This window comes from Amblyomma maculatum, chromosome 1, assembly GCF_055883805.1.
Source record: "Amblyomma maculatum isolate TAMU_Amacu chromosome 1, ASM5588380v1, whole genome shotgun sequence".
Lineage (NCBI taxonomy): Eukaryota > Metazoa > Arthropoda > Arachnida > Ixodida > Ixodidae > Amblyomma > Amblyomma maculatum.
In genome coordinates, this window is record NC_139344.1 from 102,131,880 (window position 1) to 102,152,767 (window position 20,888).

Genomic DNA, 20,888 nt, shown 5'->3' on the forward strand with positions numbered 1-20,888 from the left:
TTGGCCCCGAGTGCAAGCTTGTGGCAGTTGCTGTGCCAATTTCATCAACAAATATCACACTCTGCTCCTGTGCAAAAAAACCTTAGCCACAACATTTTTCATGCAAGTTGCCTAACAGTAACCAGCTAAGACTTGGCATTATTAGCCCCCAAAACAGCCACCAATTATTTTCTGAATAGGGGATGCAGCTTTCAGCGATTCTGTTTTTATTTTTCTTTATATGAAAACTGTTATGCTTGTTGCCAATGATATTAAAACTATTTGCCTAAGCTTTCGGTATTGTGCCACAAGAATATCTTCCTTAATTTTTTGCAGTCTGCAGAATTGTGAAAAACCTACTGACTCTGCAGAATGAGATCGAAAACTGAAGTGACATTCATTGTACTTCTTAAAAAAAAAAAAAAAAAAACATGCACTTTTCATTTGGCCTTATGTGGTATAGTCACTCCAGACTTCTTTAGACAGAGGGCCAAATTTCAGGTGAGAAATATCATAAACTATAAAATCAATTTTCTCAACCTGCAGTGTGGTTCTATGAGTGTAAAAAAACACACACACACGGTCAAAATAAGAGGGACAGAGTGCGCAACAACCCAGTATTGAGAACAAGGCAGTTGAGCTCTGTGCTTACTTCTCTAGAAGCAGCAAGGTTGCAGTCAGTGGTATATTTTTTAGTCCTACCTCTTTCTGCGTGTTTATGGCACCACTTTTTAATTGTTTGCAACCAGCTGTTGTGATCTAGAGACAGCATTCAAAACGCTCAGCTACACATTCAAGACATCCACATAATGGCTCGCGATTCCCATTGAACCTGCCCATTTCACATGCACGCTACTATTGAAGCCTGATATGGTAAGATGCGTGCCCATGGCACCCTCCATGACAAATTCACTCACAGCAGCCTGCACAGAAGCCTTCTTACCATACTCAGCCATTTGGCAACTTTCACTTATTGTTGCCGCATAAGTGCACAATCTTGTATTCCTTCTTAAATCTATGACTCCTGGAGTTCGAAACAAAACAATATATTATGGGCTGATCGAGCAAGTGCAAGCCATCCTAGTCGAGCACAAAACCACATCACTCCAATCCTCCTAATAAAATTCCATCAGTCTCTGGTGACAACCGCGGAGGAAACTGATACTGATGCCATAGCTCCTTCATGTCAGTTATGAAGCAGGACCTGGAACTTTTGTTTTCTTTGCCCCTGAATTTGAGCTGAGGCTCCAGATTTGAAGCCAAATCAGTAAGCTCCTGATCCCCTCCCAAAAAAGCCCACTTGGTCACAGTGCCACTAAACCTTAAGAAAGACAAAAATAAAAAGCCTTTTTTTTTCTTACCCATTTCAAGCACTACTGCGGTTTGTAACCATTTTTTTTTTTTGCAATACTTCCCGGCAGGTTTCAGAAAGAAAATTTTAAGATGGCACAGAAAACGAGTCATATGAACAGATACTTTGACTTCTGAAATACTGAATTTTCAGTCATTTTTGTGACTTGAAATCAACAGCAACCCCTTAAACTTAGACCCAAGTCACTTGGAACACACTGTATATGGGTACTTGCATGCACTTTGGACAGGTCTAGCAGCCAGACAAAGGTGTCACATGACATTTTCGGGAGTGCAAAATGATGAGTCTGTGGCACACACAAAACAACCAGCAGCCATTAAGTTCACAACAGTGCAGCAAAAACAATGCATAAACACAGCAACGATCGAAGTAAAGCCCAAAACCCCAGTTTGCAGGCAGCTCATGATTTTTACCAGTACCGTGCAGGAGCGAATAACTGTCAACAACCACCCTATTAGAGTGGTTTAGGAAGGCCCATATTGTTCAGCTTTAGTGAGTCCACTTTGCTAAGCACCATCACGACCACCCATGAATTCACACACACACCTACACACTCATGCTTAGCAGCAGTAGGAGGTGCGAAGAAAATTGGTGCAACAAGAAAATGGCCTTACATATACTGGTTAGTAGCTGCAAAGCTCTGCCTTATCAGCTGCGGAACCTCCTCTTGCATGCTGTCATCCAGCTGTCGCAGAAAATACAGCTCCACTGCAACCTGCTGCTGGCCAGAGTGCATCAAGCGCCTCGTCAGCGGGACACAGTCATTGCACTTTGGGGAAGCTATGTAAAGCCTAGCTAGAACAAATGGTAACAAGCAACTTGCCACTCGTATACGACAGCGTGCAAAGCCGGCATGACTAAGGCCTCTCATAGAAATCTGCGTCTGGTACAGTGAATCTGTACCTGGTTAATATATTTATGCGATTTTAAGTCTATAACTGAATACAGTGAGTGGAATCCCTGATATCTCATCTCTCTCACCTTTGTTGGCGATATCATGCTCTCATTGAGATTGTAAATCAACGTCCTATCCTCTCCCGCTTCCTACTTCAGATTTTTAAAATTTAAATAACATGACTTACAATCATTTAAATTTGACATCTCCGTAAAGTGTTTTTTGGCTTTCCACTATATGGTTTCCTCATATATTATTACCAGGTTTCACAGGAGGAGATAAGTAAAGCAACAGATCTGCTGAGTCTACGAATGATCACTGGAGCAGGAACACAACAGCACTAGTGGGAACAATAAAGAACAAATAGGTTTGGTTTGGTTTGTGGGGTTTAACGTCCCAAAGCGACTCAGGCTATGAGAGACGCCGGTAATTTGTAGCCCACAGAGCTTAAAGGGACATTGAGGACAACTCCATCCAGTTATTGTTTTCAGCAAAAATTGATTATCTGACTCTTTCTGGCCGTGTTAATGTTTTCCCGGCAACAAAAATGCATTTATTGCTAAGAAAATTAGATAGCAGTCTTCCATCAGGTTGACTAAAAACTTGCGATGCACTCATCGAAGAGGACAGGTTCTTGCAGTTTTGAAGTGAATGGTGGCATAGAGTAGCCTGTGAGATCCACACAGAAAAATCAGTGTCAATGCATGAACTTTATGCATGGAGTTGGCTGGTGACGGCAATACCTGTATGTCATTTCTTTTTTTTTTTCAGGGAATGGGGGGGTCTTTTCTAGCTTACAGACGCTCTGTTTTTGGTGAGAATGGTCTCTTTGTGAATAGAATATGGTACCCTATCGAAAGAGACTAACTTCAGTTTGTGCAGTGTCCCTTCAAGCAGAGAGCCCATGTATGATGGCAGCAAATGGGAGATATTTCCCTCAACTAAAACAAACATGCATGACAAATGAGGAAAAGCTCTCAAACACAGCCCATGCAAAGCTTGCCTGTCCTTGAGTTACGTATCTTTCCCTTGCAGCAGTGATGATTTGAATCTCCAGCCGCAGGTGTTCACACTGTGGACAACAAAGCATAGACCCGGAAGAGATGTGAATAACAAGTACCCAGAAAATGAGCCCACTTTCACTTCTAAAGACTCAAGAGTGTTTTTACTGAGATGCATTTTGCCAAAAGTGCCACAATAATTCTTGTACCTGCAATAAAGATTATTAGAGCAGCCTCTCACGAAAGACTTACTTGCAACTAAGGTTCCAAATATAGCACATGCGACTTTTCAAAGTCTGATCATACGTGCCTTTCGCTGAATATCTTGCACAATGGATTCAAGATTTTCAATCTCTCCTTCAATCCAACTATTTAGCTCTTGAGCTTCGTGCAAAATTTGTCCAGGCGTCACATGCTGCATTAGTACATTCTTCTCGTTCATCTGTTCTTCAACCCTTGAATTTGGAAAAAAAAAAAAAGAATAAAGGCTTCAATTCCTTCAAGCAACTTCAAGGCATTCATATCTCAGACAGCACAAAAAACTGCTCTTTTTTTTTTCTATCAACTGATTGTCAACTGTCCTATCAAGCAGTGGTGTGGGAGGAATCTGACATTGGACTCCATTTTACTTTCTGTCCTATCAAGCAACCATCCTGCAACAACAGGTGTCTGAAGTTATCAGAAGAGATACAGTGGAATCTCGTTGACAAAGTTCCACAGACAAAAGGTCCCCATCCATCTTCTATTCTTAGCCCTTTTTTCTCCCATTAACATTCTTGGTCAGCCTATGCTGGTATTTCACCATTTCCTTAAGAGCTGTCCTGAAGTATTCTGTCAAAGTGTATTTCCTATCATGTCCATTTAAAATTGCTAATCCTCTCTTATAAACACATGCAAACATGAGCCTGCTTCTTGCGATGATTCATCATGTATATCTTGCACTGTTTGTTTCCCTGCTGCTGCTTTTGTATAATTTTTTTTCAGGTATAAGAATCACAGGTTTCCAGCTCAGACAATGCCATTTTCAAAGCAATATTCTTCCATTTTACTACTCCTCACCATACTCAACTCCTCTCCATTCCCCTGCTTTTCTTCAGAAGCAAAACCCTACATAAACCCCTCCAGTGATGCTCCCTCTCAACCCTTGTTTGGTCTCCTCCAAATTTACGTACTCATCTTGTATACCTAATTCTACTTTAAAATAATCTACTACATTATGCTGTTTTTCAGTGTTCAGAAGCAAGCTTTTCTAAACGTCTAGAAAGGACTCCTATTTTCATCACTGAGCTTCACAACCAGAACAAAGTTGTGAAGGGTGTCTAAAACTTGGCCTTCTGCTAACTTCACCAAGCGTCCCCCCCCCCCCCCCCCCCCCCCTCTTCACCACGAAAGTGGCATGCTACCAAGGCCCATGCAATAGACTGCGACAACCAGTATAAAACATAGGGACGCACTAAGAAAAGCTAGCACTTTCTTTAAAGAAAATTCTTAATAATAAAGATGGAAAGGGGGTCATTATGCAAGTGGTTCCTCTATCGGAGATTACGTCAAACAACATCGATAATTGCCTATGAGCGTCCCTGTTAATGTGGCTACAATTGCCTCCCCCTAGGACATTTCGGAGCGAATTCGAAACCATGCAAGTTTTCCAGAAATTTTTTTGAAGTTTCGCATTATAAAACCACGTAAAAGTATGACTGTCTTAGCCGAACCTCCATACCTGCATAGGGAGTTGGCTGATGATGAAAAAAAAAAAAAACATTATGTCAAGAAACATTAAGCAGGGTCACATAATGAAATTTTACTGTACCTTCTTCCCAGCTCTTCTTCTTTCCTCTCCAGATCATGCAATGACTGTACTGCATTGGCAAATGTCAAGTTCATGTCCATGACAGCCTGATCAGAAGCAGTCAGTGAATCTGCCAACTTCTGCAACACCACTTCAGTATGTTCAATTTCTGATTGCAGCTCATTCCCACGGACCTCTTCCTTGACAACATCTGCTACAGCTTCACGCAGCTGACTTTTGAGCTCCTCCAACCTAGACAGCCAGTCCTTTGCTCCTTCCTTGATCTTCTTGAGCTCATTTTTTTTCTCCTGAAAGAAGTTGAAGAGCGACATGCTGCACAATCGACAAGCAGACACTTCTAGTGAGTCATAAAATAATGGCTATGTGCTATCCCATCATTGTCATCAGTTGTGCTCAAGCCTACAGCGTAGCACAAATCCTCACAGTTGGTTGAATATGAATGATGGGCACACTATGGTTTTCGTTTTTTTTTTTTTAACTGGCCCAAGGCGAACACACTGTGCTTAACTCCCCATAACTTTATCTTATCTTTAGCACCTTTTATGCCTCTACCAAGTGCAGGGCAGCCAAATAGACATTACATTTGGTGAACCTCCCATTCTTTACTTTCTTCTGTCCTCAAAGTCTCAGTCCTGCTATTTCTTTGCCACATCACCCAATGGCTCCCTAATGCCCTCAGCATCGCCTCTCCATTCTTATGTTGAGCACCGTCACTATAATAAAGAAGATCAATCTCGGCTCTGATCTTACTCAATAAAACAAGAGCTCTTTTGATAAGAAAATACTGTCTCGGAATTTTCAAATTAACATGCAGGTGAGTAGTTAGCTACTTATTAGTTTGCATTTTAATATTTCATAAGCATGCAGGTAGCGACAGCAGCTTTCAAATCTTGATAAAACTTAAATCATGCTCTGCGAACTGGCCTGGAATGACCACAGAAATGCACACAAGTTAACCAACTGACCTAATCTTCCTGACGGCTTTGTAGTCTTTGCTGTGCAAAGGACCTCTAATGCAGATAAAAATTATTAGAGTCCCTGAAATATGACTGAACAAAGATGAGTTAATTACCGTACCTGAGATATTAAAGGGCACTGTTTTGTGAATACCTTGTAGCAAATATTTTCAGGATGCATTTTTTTAGAAGCTAAGTTACCTGCAGTTAAAATTTGAATTTTACTGTCTTTGCGTCTTTTTTCCCCTGTCATCACTTTTTTTTGTGCTCAGAGGTCAGCATTGCTCATACAACCTCACCCACTCCTCCCCACTGCAGAGGTACAAAAATTTCCTGCAAGGGTAGAGACTGCTGGCGTGCAGGCACAACGTAGCCGTGGCCATGGTGGCTGCACAACGTCAGGATGAATCTAGATGACAGCCCTTTCTTATGAAGGTGCACGATATGAAAGAAGGCATAAGCTTGAAAAAGTCACCGGAAAACATCAACTTTGAGCACGATTGTGGTCCCTGTGCTGCGTGCAGATCCATATATTCAGCTCAGGTGCTCACTACGCTTGAATATTTACTATGACCGAAAGATGTTTTAGGGGTCCTTTGAGAGCAGTGGGCATTCAACCACACCAGCTGAAAACTGTTACGGGATAACTGAAGATATTAATGCCTTGCACTGCAATTCCTGATGCTTTGAGAAAGCAATTCACTGCTCTGTCCAGGAGCACAATGCACACTCTGCGGAGGCTTAGAGCAAGTCGAGCCAGACCAATTCATATACCTAGAATTCCCCTTAAGGCCGATTCACACGACAGACCGTCGGTCGGCGGACTGCGTATTCACACGTCACTACTATGCAAGGCATGCTGTTGTCCCGGTCCCGCCCCATCCAGGATCATGCACATTATAATTATGCTCTTGCATGCTGGTCGCCCTGGTGCACGGACTACAATAGATAATTGTGCTCTTACTGTCGCTCCCTTGTTTTTCGCAGTGTTGCAAACAGCTTGCGAGGCGGAGTGTAGTTGATTGCTTGGGATAGGGGCGCAGAGGGGGGAAGTTAACAGAGGGGGTCAGTAAAGCCGGAGGTGCACGCGGACAACAGCTCCTTTCCTTCTTGGTCCTCCGAGGCTGCTTGATGGCGTCGGATCGATGACCAGTTTTCAGCAAGAGCGAACATGTAATATGCAGTCCGCGGACTGATGGTCCTTTGTGTGAACTCAGCACTAAAGGTCCCCTGAAGCAGTACTTGCGATGATATTCTAATGCAAGAAATCGATAAAGGTGGCCCTCATAAGTATTCGAGTCAACTTAAAAAGCTTTGTGCAGAGCCTATAATTTACAAAATATTTTTAAAAAGTTCTCCTGGTGACCGCTTTGCAGCAGATCACGACGACATGCTCCCCGCACAAACCGCCTTAACAACGTCGTTGGGGCTTGCTGTGTGAGCCAACTTATTGGACGCTGCCAAGTGACGTGGGTGGAATGGGGCATAGCGGAGGGCTGTCGCGGTTTGTTTTTTTCATTGTTTCTTGCACGCTGGCCTGCACTGAGAAGGGGCAGAGGAGGAGTGCCCTTTTCGATGGCTAATATATTTGGTATTAGTGACGCTAGCATAAAAATTGTTCTGTTGTGGAGAAGACAGTTGGGGTGCCGATTGCTCTTGTTTGTTTTCTAGTTTTAGTAAATTGACATCCTGGCCTGGCGAGGCCACCCTGCACCTTTTCTTCCTCACTGAGAAAAATCAGTCTGGGTACTTTTTGGACAGATCCTCTGTCTGTTACACAGCACATGATGAGACATCAATGAAATTAGATTAATTCTACCATATTGCCTTCCGTTTAGTACTTTTTATGATAGCTGTACATGCTGTACATAAGCATGGGATTCACCATTCAGAGACACAGAGTAAACAACTCGTATTCTGGACTATCAGCAGCAGTTGTACAAATGAAGATGCAGTAACCAATTAAATAATTTGTACTTGCTGCAACTTCAAGGAAAACAGGCATAATAATTCTGGACTCCCTGCAGAACCCCAACAGTCCGCAGAAAAAAAGGTGCAATGCAGCATACGTCTGTGAACAGGATGCCGCATCTTCTTCCTGCATACTTTTACGGTGTTGCAGCCAAGCTAAATCACTGCATGACAGGTGCATGCTCCTTCCTGCATGCACTTGATGCATGTTGCAGTCACAATGGAGGGGTGAAATGTAGCTCTACCAAATCTTATATTGGTAGGCATAAACTCTTCTATGAAGCTCCCAGCGCTGCTACATGTAACGTCTGCACCAAAGCACAGGCAAATAGCCTTTTGCTGTGCAGGAAAGCTGCTTAGAGAGTTCTGGTATATATTGGGAGTAAACAACCATGAAAGATATGACAATGTGGTCTTCACACATAGAGCATTAGGTCTATGGTAGTAGTTAGTTCACTATTATTATCTAATTATAGGTTTCGATTACAGTGCACGGTATTATAATGCAAAATAGGCAGCCTTCAACATCTTAGGTGAACACACCCTTTGATATTTCCAGTCAGCACTATGCATGTGGTTCAAAATATCAAATGTGAAATTATGCACGTAAAACGACTCAATATCACAACAAACATGTTACATGCGTGGGAAACGGTGGAGCCCCACCACAAACTAGGAATTTTTTATCACACGCACACACAAAAAAAGATGCTTCTAAATTATAAGAGGCATGCACATGACTCTGTAGCGTTCTTTGTTGGTGACAAGGTACAGTGAAGCAGATGCAGGCTATACATGAAGCTCCAACAGAGAAGGCAGTAACAGCTGCTGTCTCACTAGCTGCTTTAACCAGCCAATTTGGCGATGCATTTTTGCCCACTGTGCTGCCCCGTTGAATATTGTGTCAGTCTCACAATTAATTTATAAAACACAGCAGTGTTTGTTTGGTCTCACAGTTCTGCTATCAGAGCATTGCTTCCCTGTTTAGGGTGAAGATTTGTTTTTGATGAAACAGAGGGGAAAGGTGCTGATCAGCTTGACACCCAAGAAATGATGCTTTGCTTTTTGACCTTCAAGCACATCTTCCTGGGTTGAAGTGCAGCTATTTTAATTCAGGTGTATCTAGTCTACTAGTGGACATACGGAATCAATTTACGCACATTATCCCAAATCACAATGCTCATTAGGAAAATTCAAAAACTGGGCTTGCCTGCAATCTTGAATGTTCCCAATTCCACCATGCTATATTGTGACCCAAAACTGAAGAGCTGAAAAATTAGCCAGTCAAAGTAACTAATCAATCATCTTATAACTACCTACTACCACAGACCCAGGGCTGGGCAAGATACTTCGAAAATTATCTTCGATACCGATACTCGATACCCTGAAAAATTGTATTTCCGATGCTGATACAAGATACAGGATCGAAATCGAGTTTCGATACAGATACTCGGTACTGTATCGCCGATACTTCGATACATCACTGAAATCCTAACATAATAAAGGTGGTAATACGATTAGCGGCATTAGGAAATTTTACCTTGCTTTTTGGAATGTTTAGACCATTCCTATAGCATAGTTTTTCTGAAAGGATTTAACGAATACGCCAGCACGAAGTTATTGTTTGGGCAGCTGACCTTGTCAGAACTTCACATTGAATTGAAGCCATGATTACAGGTAAGTGATGGCTTCCACAAGCAGACTAGCGGAATATTTCTTTAAACTAATGCTCTTCATGCGAACCGATCTGTGAGTACTTGGCTATACACGCAAATAGCCATACATACATACAAAGCATGCAAAGCTATACATACAAAGCAGTTATATTGCCATTAGTGCTAAAAAATTGTTAAATTGTTAAAAGCTAGAACGAAAACAAGAAAAATAAAGTGGCTGAACATTATTTAGTCCGACAAGAGAGCGATGTGGGCGTGCTAAAAGCAACGCATATGACAAAAGCCTCTTTACATACGCACATGAGCACACCGCAGTGTTGCATCAGATGAAGATGCCTTTTATCAAAGTGTAAGTGTGAACCATAGCCACATTGACTCAAGCCTCCTGGAGGTAGTTAGGAAACTCGAGGTTCACTAGCATCGCTGGAGAACTACGGCTGGTTGTATAGATAAAAGACAGAATATCTTTTATTAACAGAAAGTGGCTAATATGGTGTCCATCAATTCACATATTTCAAAAATTCACGTTTTTTTAAGATAGAGATATATTTGAAAGTCTTATTCAAGGTTTTCTCAAATGTTTTTCGCAAAAAAAAAATGGTCTGACAATGCATTATTTGTTATTCAAGCTGTGCTGAAAAATTTCATTCATAGCTTTCATGCCGTGCAATTCATAAAATTTTGGACGCAATATTTTTTCCAGAAAAAAAAAAAAGTCTAGTGAAAATCTGTTCCTTGTGCAGTTACAAAGGATGGATTTGTTATCTGTGAAATGCTGTGACTACAAGAACGTGGTTAGCCAACTGCATCGTGGTAGACTGAGGCCTTAAAAGCTTGTGTTCTTGCCTACAAGCAGAGCCGGCACGCGGAGCCCAGGAGTTTTGGGTTGTGCATAAGTTACTGCGTCTGACAGCACACCGAGGGCCCTGCTTGACGAGAATCAAATGCCTCAGAGACAAAGGGTGGATGGCAAAGGGTGGGTAGAGCAGAAGAGCGGGTAGAGCAGTGTGCGTGATCCCTACTGTGTGTTCGCCTTGCGTTTCCGCTTTGTTCATCTCTCTCTGTGTGCCTGTTAAAGGCTTAGCAGCTTCGTGGAACGCACTCGGTGCTCAAAAGTGAAGCACCTCGTTAGCACCTACTTACCATCACCTCTTTCAGTTTTAAAAAACGGAACCTGGAAATGCGGTTGACGCTAAAGAGCTGGGGCATTTGTAGGGAACTCAGGCGGTACTACAAGCCGAGATGTCTAAGGGCCTGTACTACCATCTGAGTGAGCGCCGTCAACCCAAAGTCTACTAGCGGTTTCAATATTTGAAGTTTTCTTTAGTATCCAGTATCTTCAAAGTACACGATACTTTAAAAATGTATTTTCGATACCGATACTCCAATACTTTCATTTTCAGCACACGATACATAATACCTATAAACAAAATGTATCTAAAGATAGTATCGAAGACACTTGAATCTTCTATACTGCCTATGACTGCACAGATCTAATGTCTACCATGCCGTTAAGTACACTTATACAGAACACATTGTTATATATTTCACGGTTTCTTTAAAGAATCCGAAATTCTTCCTAACAACTTGCATGCTTTCAACACATGTTTCAACCATTTACTGAAAGGATTGTAAGCTCTCCATCATTAACCGAACTCATGCCTAAAAATTGACGATACATTAAGAGGAATATCAAGGACATTAATGCAACTCCTTGCAAAGGTGCTTATTAAATTTATCTGGGCTGCATACGTAGGACCTACATAAAAGTACAGGTAATTAAACTGCAGTAACATGCATAAAAACCTTTCTAACCTTCCTTAAAACCCTCAGAAGCAAATATTTTTAATCTTCAAATTTCTTTTCAGAGCTTCGTTCATATATGTGTCACGCACAGATGGCTATGAAAGCTTTCAGAACATCCATGCAGTGTGCTAGAAAAAAACTGGAGAGATGCACTGCAGTAATCATGCATTAAAATTCACACAACTTCATTAGTGTTTTTTAACTTCAATATTTCCCTCTACAGGCACATACAGAACTTTACTGCAACTTTCAATCCACATTTAAACTGAAAGAAATTTTAAATTTGCATCCACAAACTCTTTCTTGTAAACCTTTTGCATCCACCTGCTGAGCTGCATTCATGCTTATGAATATGTCATCTGTAATTAAACCCAATAATTAACAAGCAAATTGTGTACTTACTTGATCCAAAGTCTTCTTGAAGGAGTTTGTATCCTTTTCCAGCAAGACAGCGCTGATTCCCCCAAAAACAAAAACCCAAGGAGCGTATGAGAAACATTTACGATAAAAAAAAAAAAGACTAGTTCTGAGCACTTCTTTAAGCCTATCAGCTCTAGTATGTGCCAAAGGACTTGATATTCAATGTCGTAAAAATTGCTGCAATTAGGAAGCATTGATATGCTATTTGGAGACTATAGCCCTGCAGGAATATTTAAAGAATGTGACATGTCCGAATCTTGGGTGCCTGGATCAGCACAGCAACCAAAGGTGATTCCAGCTTGTGCAGTTCAATTTGGCTCCCTGGTTGCTGCTGCATCCAAGTTCTTGGTACACCTGGCATTTGAATACCTTAGAAATGTGTGTCACCTCATGCATTTTTACAGCATGGGGCTATGGCAAAACCTATTCAATGGCATGCATATGGCTTTGCCATCCCTTGAAGTATGCATGATTCATTTTATGAAGGGCAACTGTTACTACAGTAATATTGGTACCCAGGGAAAGCTGATATATAGTTCAGTATGTCGAAGGCACTAAAAAAACAGCCCTTTAAATGCAAAATACATTACTTTCACATTGAACATTTAAACGCATATTTGTTTTTACTGCTAAATTTAAGCAAAAGCAATGATCAAATGTGTTCTGAAACAATTCTCTATCTTCCCGATCCATGGAGATCTCTCGCTTTTCTTGAGAAAACTAGTGTGCTAAAAGGTGCAAAGAAGGCATAAGAAGACTAGCTTTCAGACAATAGACGCCATAATACATCACGCATGCACACTAGCCAAAAACAAGCCCACCTGATGTCGCACTCCAGTGCTTTGTACTGCTTGGCTTCGGTCATGTTCTGATCAGCCTCTCCAAGTTTTGCCCGGCACTCATTGATGATGCCTTCGATGCGACTTTTTTCGCAGTCTTCCAGCTCAGAGCTTTCCAGGCTAAGCTTTTCAAGACGCAACAGTGCCTCCCAACTAGCAAAACGGTGCACCATATGCAGGCGTTCTTGTGGTGTCATGCACAGGACCTCCCGAACCTGGCACAAAGCAGCACGTTAAGTCACAGCTCTGCCTGCCTTGGCCTTCTATTCACTAGCAATACTTCAAATGAAGTGCTCACCTGATCCTGCCCGATTGTGAGAAACACATTCTCAGACGAAAAACCGGCAGAGTGGAGTGTCTTCCTGAAAAACAAAACCTCATATTCATTACAACCCTGCCTGCCCATGCACGCTTGCCCATTCTTCTTTTCCATATTTAGCGTGCAGTGAACACTGAAGGAATGCATTTTTGCAGGCCATTAGGTGGACGCTCTGTGAAGCAGTGCACAATGAATAATAAACCACTTTAGAGCACAACTCGCAAAGCAGTGAGAGAGGCTAGTTGCTGGTGCGTTTTAGTGCCATTGAGTTGGGCATACTTCAAGTGCACAACAAGCTCTTGGTCTAGTATGTTGCATTATTTAATCGTAGCGTTCCTTTGTGAGTTGTGTGTTCCTTTTCTAGTGATCGTGTTTCTTTGCTGGGCAGCGTGTACCTTACGCAGGAAAGTGATACAATAGACCAATGTCAGTTATATTACCAAAAGAAGTAATGATGGCTGATAGTTTTTTTTTTTTTTCTGTGCGCACACTGTCCCCTGCAGCAAACCGAATGTGAAGAATCATCACGAATATGTGGACTAATTTTCACTACGACTGCTACAACACATTTTAGGATTTGCCATCACTGTTCTAAGCGGCCAGCTTGGGGTTCTGTTGACCAAAGGTGACAGTAAGAAACTTTGGTGGCTGAAAGATGTTGCAGGTACTGCTTATAGGGTTTCTCAGCCTGCCATGAACTTTTTACTTGCCTATTTAGACGACACCATGGCCTCCTACAGTTAAATCTCGTTACAAGACATTAGACATTTGAAAATGGTTTGGTTGGTTTTCCTATGTCTGCCATGTTAACAACATTGCATATAAGAGACATGGTTACAAGAGACACACGGTTACTAAGGACAACTTTTTCAGGTCCGTGGAGTAAATTCTTCGCTATTTAGAAGAGACACAACCCCGGTGTGCTCATGCAATGCATCTGGAACGTACCAACTCGTACATGATGCACTTCAGATTCCCTTAGCTAAATTCTGTTCCATATCAGTGCCCTTTTTGTCGTGTATGTCAGGAACTGAGGAGCGCTTCCAGCATTTTTAACTCCTCACTATTAAAATTTGATCACAATATGAAAGCTTAGAATCCTGATGTCTTTCTCTTTGTGAATCATCTGGTGACGAGCATGTAAGAGTGCCTCAAAGGTATTAGAGCAACAGGAAGGCTTGCAAAGTGAAGTGCTTTACCTCCAGAATTTGGGAAGCAATACACTCTGCACTCACAAAAATACATATACTAGTATGAGTAACTTCTTTAAGCTTTCCTGTGTTAATGCGTGCGAATGCATTTACATACTGATGTGCAGTAAACTGATCAACACAGTGATTTTAGAATTTTTGGTTACAAGAGACCTTGCTTACAAGAGACAGGTTTTTCGGGTCCCTTGAGCGTCTCTTGTAATGAGGTTTTACTGTATATTGTGCACGGTTCACATTCAGACTAACTGACGTAAGTTCGTCCCTCTTAAACATCCCTGTCCCTCATCGTTGCGCAACTTTTCGTGCAGTACACTTTGTCAGCCCCTTTTGTAGGGTGTTGCACTTCACCTTTTAGTATATTACAGCATTGCATTTTCAAATATCTCGCGTCGATAACAATTAAGGCACCTTTTTACATTTCTGAAATCCTTTTAATACTTATACCATTTTTTGCACCTCTCGTCAGTCTTTCTCTCCCCAGTTTCCCTGCCCATATAGAGCTACAAGTCAGTAGATTTTAAACATTGGCTAAATTTACTGCTTTTCACTGAAGTGCTTCTCTCTTTTCCTGTCCCATACCCATCCCTTCCCTCAAGCAAGAAGACCAAGGAAAGAAGAGCTCAAGTAAAATTCAGGGGACACTTCAGATGAAAGGGTATGATGCGACAGCGTTAAAGGTGCCACTTGAGGCTCCCTTTGCAGATTCTTGTTCACGTACATGATTCTTGCTTCGTTGCAAATTCTTTAATCGTACCTCTATTATTCCATATGTACTCATTAACATGCAGTCATAGTTACCACACTATGTGAAGGGGCACCTCCTGTGGCAACTCCTACCAACTTGGCCATGCTATGTGGTCTCGTGATGTAATGCCAACCAATCAGTGCCCCATCATGTCACCTGCCAACTAAATTTTGACACCCCACCATGTCACCTGCCAACTAAATTTTGACAGAGTCATGCTCCTAATATTTGCTCGCAATGCTGACGCAAAATTTTTCTGCAGGACAGTGCCCTCAACACTACTGCTTTAATACAAATATTGCAGCTAATCTTTCCACTGATAAGAATGGTCATGAAAATGAACATGAAAAAATAATTCAAATGCAGGCAGCAGAAAGAGAATACTTCTGTCAGCTAGGTTAGGTTACAACTCTTCAAAAGTGGTGACAAATTTTATATAAGAAACGATGAAGAAACTGTACTGATAGACCAAACAAAAAAAAAAAGGTGAAGAAAGCACAGGTGTAGACTTACAACTTTTTATTATTTTTGCACTTGTGTTCAAGTTTCATTCACATTGTACTAGTTGTTAGTTCTGTGCTAGTAGTTAGAGGAAAAATACCACTTTTTCCTCTTGCAAAAAAAAGAATATTAAATCCATTTTTGATTGCTTCTTGCTGCATGCCCCTTTGGGATCTAACCCGCGTGTATGTAGTCACAAAACACAATTTCTTTAGAATTTATGAAGTTAATGACTAGAGTTCCTGTCAATGGACTAGACAGATGTGTGTCATAACACTTTTGCAATAGAAGTAGAGAATATAATGACTCTCACCCAACCAGGGAACTTCTTATCTTCGGTATATTTGTCATCTGCTCAAGTTCCTGTTGAAATCACAGCACAAAAATGCCTGTATGTCATTTGCGCAATCACTAGTTAAGCCATGACAACTACAGTTCAGCAATGTGCTCATAAACAGCAAGGCACAGGAGCTACTGACACATATCTGCTGTGTTTTCTGTGCCATCAGAATGAGAATAAACTTCACAAGAACATTTAATTTGAAATTTTGAAAATTTAGTATATGTTTACTTCAGACGTCCCAATCTTTGTGCACGAAACATATTTTTTCTCTGCACAGTCAAGTATTGTAGGGTTTACATTGGCATTCATTTAGAACATGCAGCTAATGCAGAACTATTTCAAGGGCCCATAAAAAGCTATGTGCCAACATTATAAAGGTGCACGAGCAACAGATATCCCATCAACCCCTCTACAATGCAAAAATTTTTAAGCTAGCTTTATTAGCACTAAAACATGGGCGATCAAAAATGATGCTCCTCCTCTTCACCCTCAATTCAGCCCATGCTGGCACAGAAGAAAAAAAGAAGACACAGAGTCACAACAGTGCCCTAAACATGCCCTGTCCTGCCCGTACAGCTTGGGAGTGTCCAATGAGCGGGCGCTCCCAGCAGCCCCACTGACGTTAGTGGCGAGCTTTGCACACAGAGATGTGTCGCCCAAATCACTTGGGAGTGGTCACCAGGAGCACTTTTTAAAAATTATTTTCAAATCATTGGCTCTTTGCAAAGCTTTCAAATTTGACCCAAATACTCAGAAAGATCTATGGATTTCTTGCATATTAATTTTACCACAATTGACATTTCAGGGGTGCTTTAACACACAAACGGTCTTACATAAAACAGCCATATGGAAGCAGTCCAATCATAACAGAAATTAAAAAAATACACCAAAGTTAAATGACAGTGCTATGACAGAAAAACATTATAAGAATTATAATTTTAATTTTTATGTTCTGGTTGCACTCAGCAATGAATAAGATAATTGCACATCATACGGTTAGCAGGCTGAAGCAGCGGTGGAACTGCTGCTTAACTGTCACAGGAGCCAAAACATGACACTCTGTGATGTTTACGCGTGGTCTAGCTTTGGTGGTCACATTTGAAGTTTCCAAAGGTTGTCAGCCTACTCAAAAAATTAAAGAGCACTGTAGAATCGGCACTGGAGTAATGCGAAAGCACAGATGCCACTGTTGGTTGCTTCTAGTTGCTTAATTCATTTTCTTGTTTACCCATTTAGTCTTTGGTACTTTCAAATTGCGCGCCAATCCCTTCCTATGCCCTTTTTTGGTTCCACTTCCGGTTGCGTGACGCCACATCCTCTACGTCTCATTAATTCACTTCTTGTTTACCCATTTTAGTCTTTGGTACTTTCAAATTATGTGCCAATCCCTTTTATGCCCTTTTTCGGCTCTACTTCCGGTTGTGACGGGTGTGACGTCACATCCTTGACGTCACACCCTAATTGCCTTAATGCTTTAGTCTTTGGTAGTTTCAAATTGAACGCAAATCCCTTCCTATCCAACTTTTGGCTCGACTTCAGGTTGCGTGATGTCACATCTTTGATGTCACCTTAATTGACTCACTTAATTACCTATTTTAGTATTTCATATATGCAAATATGGTGCCAAGCCTCTGAGACCATTTCCGCCTTTACTTTTACATTTCTTGCCTCTAATTAATTACCTAATTAACTTACTGGCCTAATTATTTTTGGACACAACATTACGTCACCCCCTATCGACTGACACCCCTCGTTAACCTCTACCGCTTCTCAATCACTCACAACAGCTGCAGACAACTTTTACATTTTTGCCTGTAATTAAGTACCTAATTAACTTATTGACCTAATTATTTTTTCGAACACAACATTACGTCACCCTGCATCGATTGACACCACTCATTAACCTCTATCACTTCTCAATTACTCACAACTGCTGTGGAAACGATTTTGCGTGTTTTGCCCCTAATTAATTACCAAATTAACTTATTGGCCTAATTGCTTTTTCGGACACAACATTACGTCACCCTTATCGACTGACACCCCTCGTTAACCTCTACCAGTTCTCAATTACAACTGCTGCGGACAACTTTAACATTTTGCCTGCAATTAAGTACCTAATTAACTTATTGACCTAATTATTTTTTCGAACACAGCATTACGTCACCCTGTATCGATTGACACCACTCATTAACCTCCACCACTTCTCAATTACAGTCGTGTCCCGGTAATATGGCCCCCGTTAATATGGACGACCCGAATTATGGACAGTTTTTCTGCGGACGAAACCTTTTCAATATATTTAAGCCTCATTAATATGGAAACTCGCTGTCTGGACAATGGACAGGGGAAGAATGCACGCACCCCACTTGGGCCCATGTATTTTTGCCTCGTTAATATGGACAGTGTTCGAAAAAAAGCAGAGGAGTCCGACTCCAACACACAAGTTCGGAACACAAGTTCGCGTAGGTTCGCGCGCCGCCCGCGAACCTACGCGACAGCCGATACGGCGGGATGCCTGAACGAGTCCTGTGGGGTTGGAAAGAACCAAAGCGGGCGTGTCGCCGTTTTAGAGGGGGGGGGGGGGGGAGAGAGCGCAAGAGCGGAGAGGAACGTACAAAGCAAACCGAGGGTCAGGGTAAGAAAGACCCCGAAAGGGGGAAACCAGGAGATTTCTGGGTGCAGCGGAAGTGCCGCCGCAGTCGGGAAAACAGCAACATGTGGTTGCAATAAATTCTGCTGAACGCGAACAGAGAGGCCGGTAAAAGCGTAAGAATGAAATGACAGGAAGAAAGACAAGTGCCTACAGTGGCGGTGGGAACTGAAGTTTTATTTCCCAAAGCGCAATGTGCGTTCCATGAGGCCGTTAACGCTTTTCGGTGAGAGTAAGACACACTCACAAAGTAGAGCGACAAAAGAAAGGCGACGTACGAACACGCAACCGGGACCGGGCGTCCCGTCTTGGACGCGCTTCCCTCTCATGCTCCTGGTTTTCGTCCCTGTTGCGCTGCCGAACTGCCAAAGTTTGTACACTAAGCGGTCCGCATGTCGGCTTCGCTTTGAGTCAACGATGCGGCCTTGACAAGGTCTGAGCTCTTCGTAGTCGGCTAGCCGTCGTTCTAAACTGTACTTCAGCTTGCAGTGTTTGTTTTATGGGAACACATAAAAACGGCGCCAAGAAGATGGCATGTTCGATAGCCCTCTGCATAGCAGCTTGCCAACTTGACTTCCTTGCTTCCTTACAAAAACAGTGCTAGGCAAAAAAAGAAACAATCAGAAGAACGGAAAGGCAGAAAGGTTAACTAGGCAAAAAAGTGCAAAGCATCAGGAGCCTGTAATCCTCAACTTGAGTCTGGCTTTTGGCATGGCGGGAGTTAAACGCAAAAGAACAGAGCTGGACGTAGGCGCGAAGAAATCTGTGAATACAAGCGGCAAAAGCCATCCAAGCCGCGAGGAACTAGTATCGACAGCTCAGCTGTTTCCTCGCCTCAGGAGAATCTCAAGCAGCTACTTAGCGGCTACTTTGCTCAGTGAAAAGGCCATTTTGGAAGTGGCGGTGAGTAGAGAAACAGACACTGATTCATCGGCCAGTGAGGAGTTCGTGCTCGAAAGTTCGACCAACACAAAGCCCAACATCACGGGTGTCATGGTAAGCGAGTCGCTTCCGACTGCACTACAATTTTTCGAAGACAATGACAAGGATAATGTACTCAAAATTGCCGGTGTTCTGTGAAATTTTTAGTGCACACCGTTATGTACAAAAGCAGTGGTTAGTTACAATTCTTTTTTCTCAAGAAAATCCTTTTTGTTTTTATTCACGACTCGTTATTATGGATTACTCGCTTTATGGACAGTTTTGGTCGGAAACCAACGTGTCCATATTAACGAGGCACGACTATACTCACAACCGCCGCGGAAACGATTTTGCTGACGCGGTCTGCGGACGCGGCCTGCGCGAAAAGCTTCGAAAATTCTACTTCTGGCTGTCTTTCGTTAACGCAGCTTCCACCAGTGCCAACACCCACGCAACGGTTTGCATGGACGAATCTTGCCTGCACGAAATTTCCTTGGACTCCAGGTCAACCGCCATCTTGTAACAGAACCGTGCCCCTTTATAATTCAAATACTAAAGAACGATAAAACGACTGGACACATCCGCAGGCACATATAAAACAATTCGAAATTGGCTGCACAACTCACCAATAGCTTTGCAGCATTCGAACTGGTGCTTTTACTTATGGTATCTTCGGCTAACGGCACTCGTGGAGTTTTCGTTCAGCCCTGCATAACGTCTCGGAGACCATCCTACGTTCCTACAAATGGTGTGTAGAGCTAGTGTTAGCTACAGACGCCGGCACATGGTGCGAAACGTTGCGATTTTGGCGGTGTTTGGTTTGTCATGAACTACAACAGCGCTCCACGAGTGCCGTCAGCCGGACACCATTAGCTAAATACCTGTTAGTACTCAAAACCTCAAAAAAAAGGCCGAAGGATCAAACCACACTCAATTTTCAATCTGCCCACCTCAGCCCACCTTAACGGAAACCATTGCAGCGTTCCAGAAGACACGCTACAACCATCAATCAAGCTAGCCAGCATCATATGCGAGTGAATATGCTTACCTTATCAGCGTGCATCTTAAGGCCGCACCGGTGCAAAGTCCGACCGCTCGCCGCGAATGCCGCCAACGTTCTGGAGACTGTTCTGTTAACGGTTTCTCCGCAGGGCGCATACAGCGATTCAAATGAATCACGTGACAAAGAGCCTTTTACCACCGATCCACCTCGACTTAGTTTCGTTTCTTTTCGGGATTTATTTACTCTTGAAAGCTAACCGCTCGCGTTAATAATTTGTGATGAAAAACCATTAATAATTTATTCCAAACTACTTTTCTCCTCTACAGCATGTTGCACAATAGGCCTTTCCAGTAATACCGTCGCGCCACCGAGCGACCGTGCAAAGCCACTAGGGGAAAACGGAGCGCCGCCGCGCTCACCAGGGTTGCCAGATTGGGCTACACAAAGGCGGGGGGGGGGGGGGGGGGGCT

General features: G+C 42.4%; 2 protein-coding genes across 2 annotated transcripts in view; both read right to left on the reverse strand.

Moving 5' to 3' along the window:
- The window catches only part of LOC146203324 (uncharacterized), a 492,360-nt gene that overhangs the window by 391,581 nt on the left and 79,891 nt on the right, over positions 1-20,888 (reverse strand). The gene's annotated exons all lie outside the window — the stretch shown is intronic.
- LOC146203329 (uncharacterized) lies at positions 1,962-20,544 on the reverse strand. Its single transcript, XM_084587525.1, has 9 exons — positions 20,464-20,544; positions 15,815-15,864; positions 13,024-13,087; positions 12,708-12,940; positions 11,869-11,920; positions 5,058-5,344; positions 3,558-3,702; positions 3,250-3,318; positions 1,962-2,069 (listed from the first exon to the last, which is right to left on the reverse strand). The coding sequence occupies exons 1-9, from the start codon at positions 20,476-20,478 to the stop codon at positions 1,962-1,964; spliced, it is 1,023 nt and encodes a 340-aa protein (XP_084443651.1). The 5' UTR covers positions 20,479-20,544.

Coding starts and splice junctions, on each gene's coding strand:
- LOC146203329 (XM_084587525.1), bottom strand. Junction 11,921..12,707: donor GCACTGGAGTGCGACATCAG/GTGGGCTTGTTT, acceptor TGGGGGAATCAG/CGCTGTCTTGCTGGAAAAGG. Junction 5,345..11,868: donor TCAAGAAGACTTTGGATCAA/GTAAGTACACAA, acceptor AACTTCTTTCAG/GAGAAAAAAAATGAGCTCAA.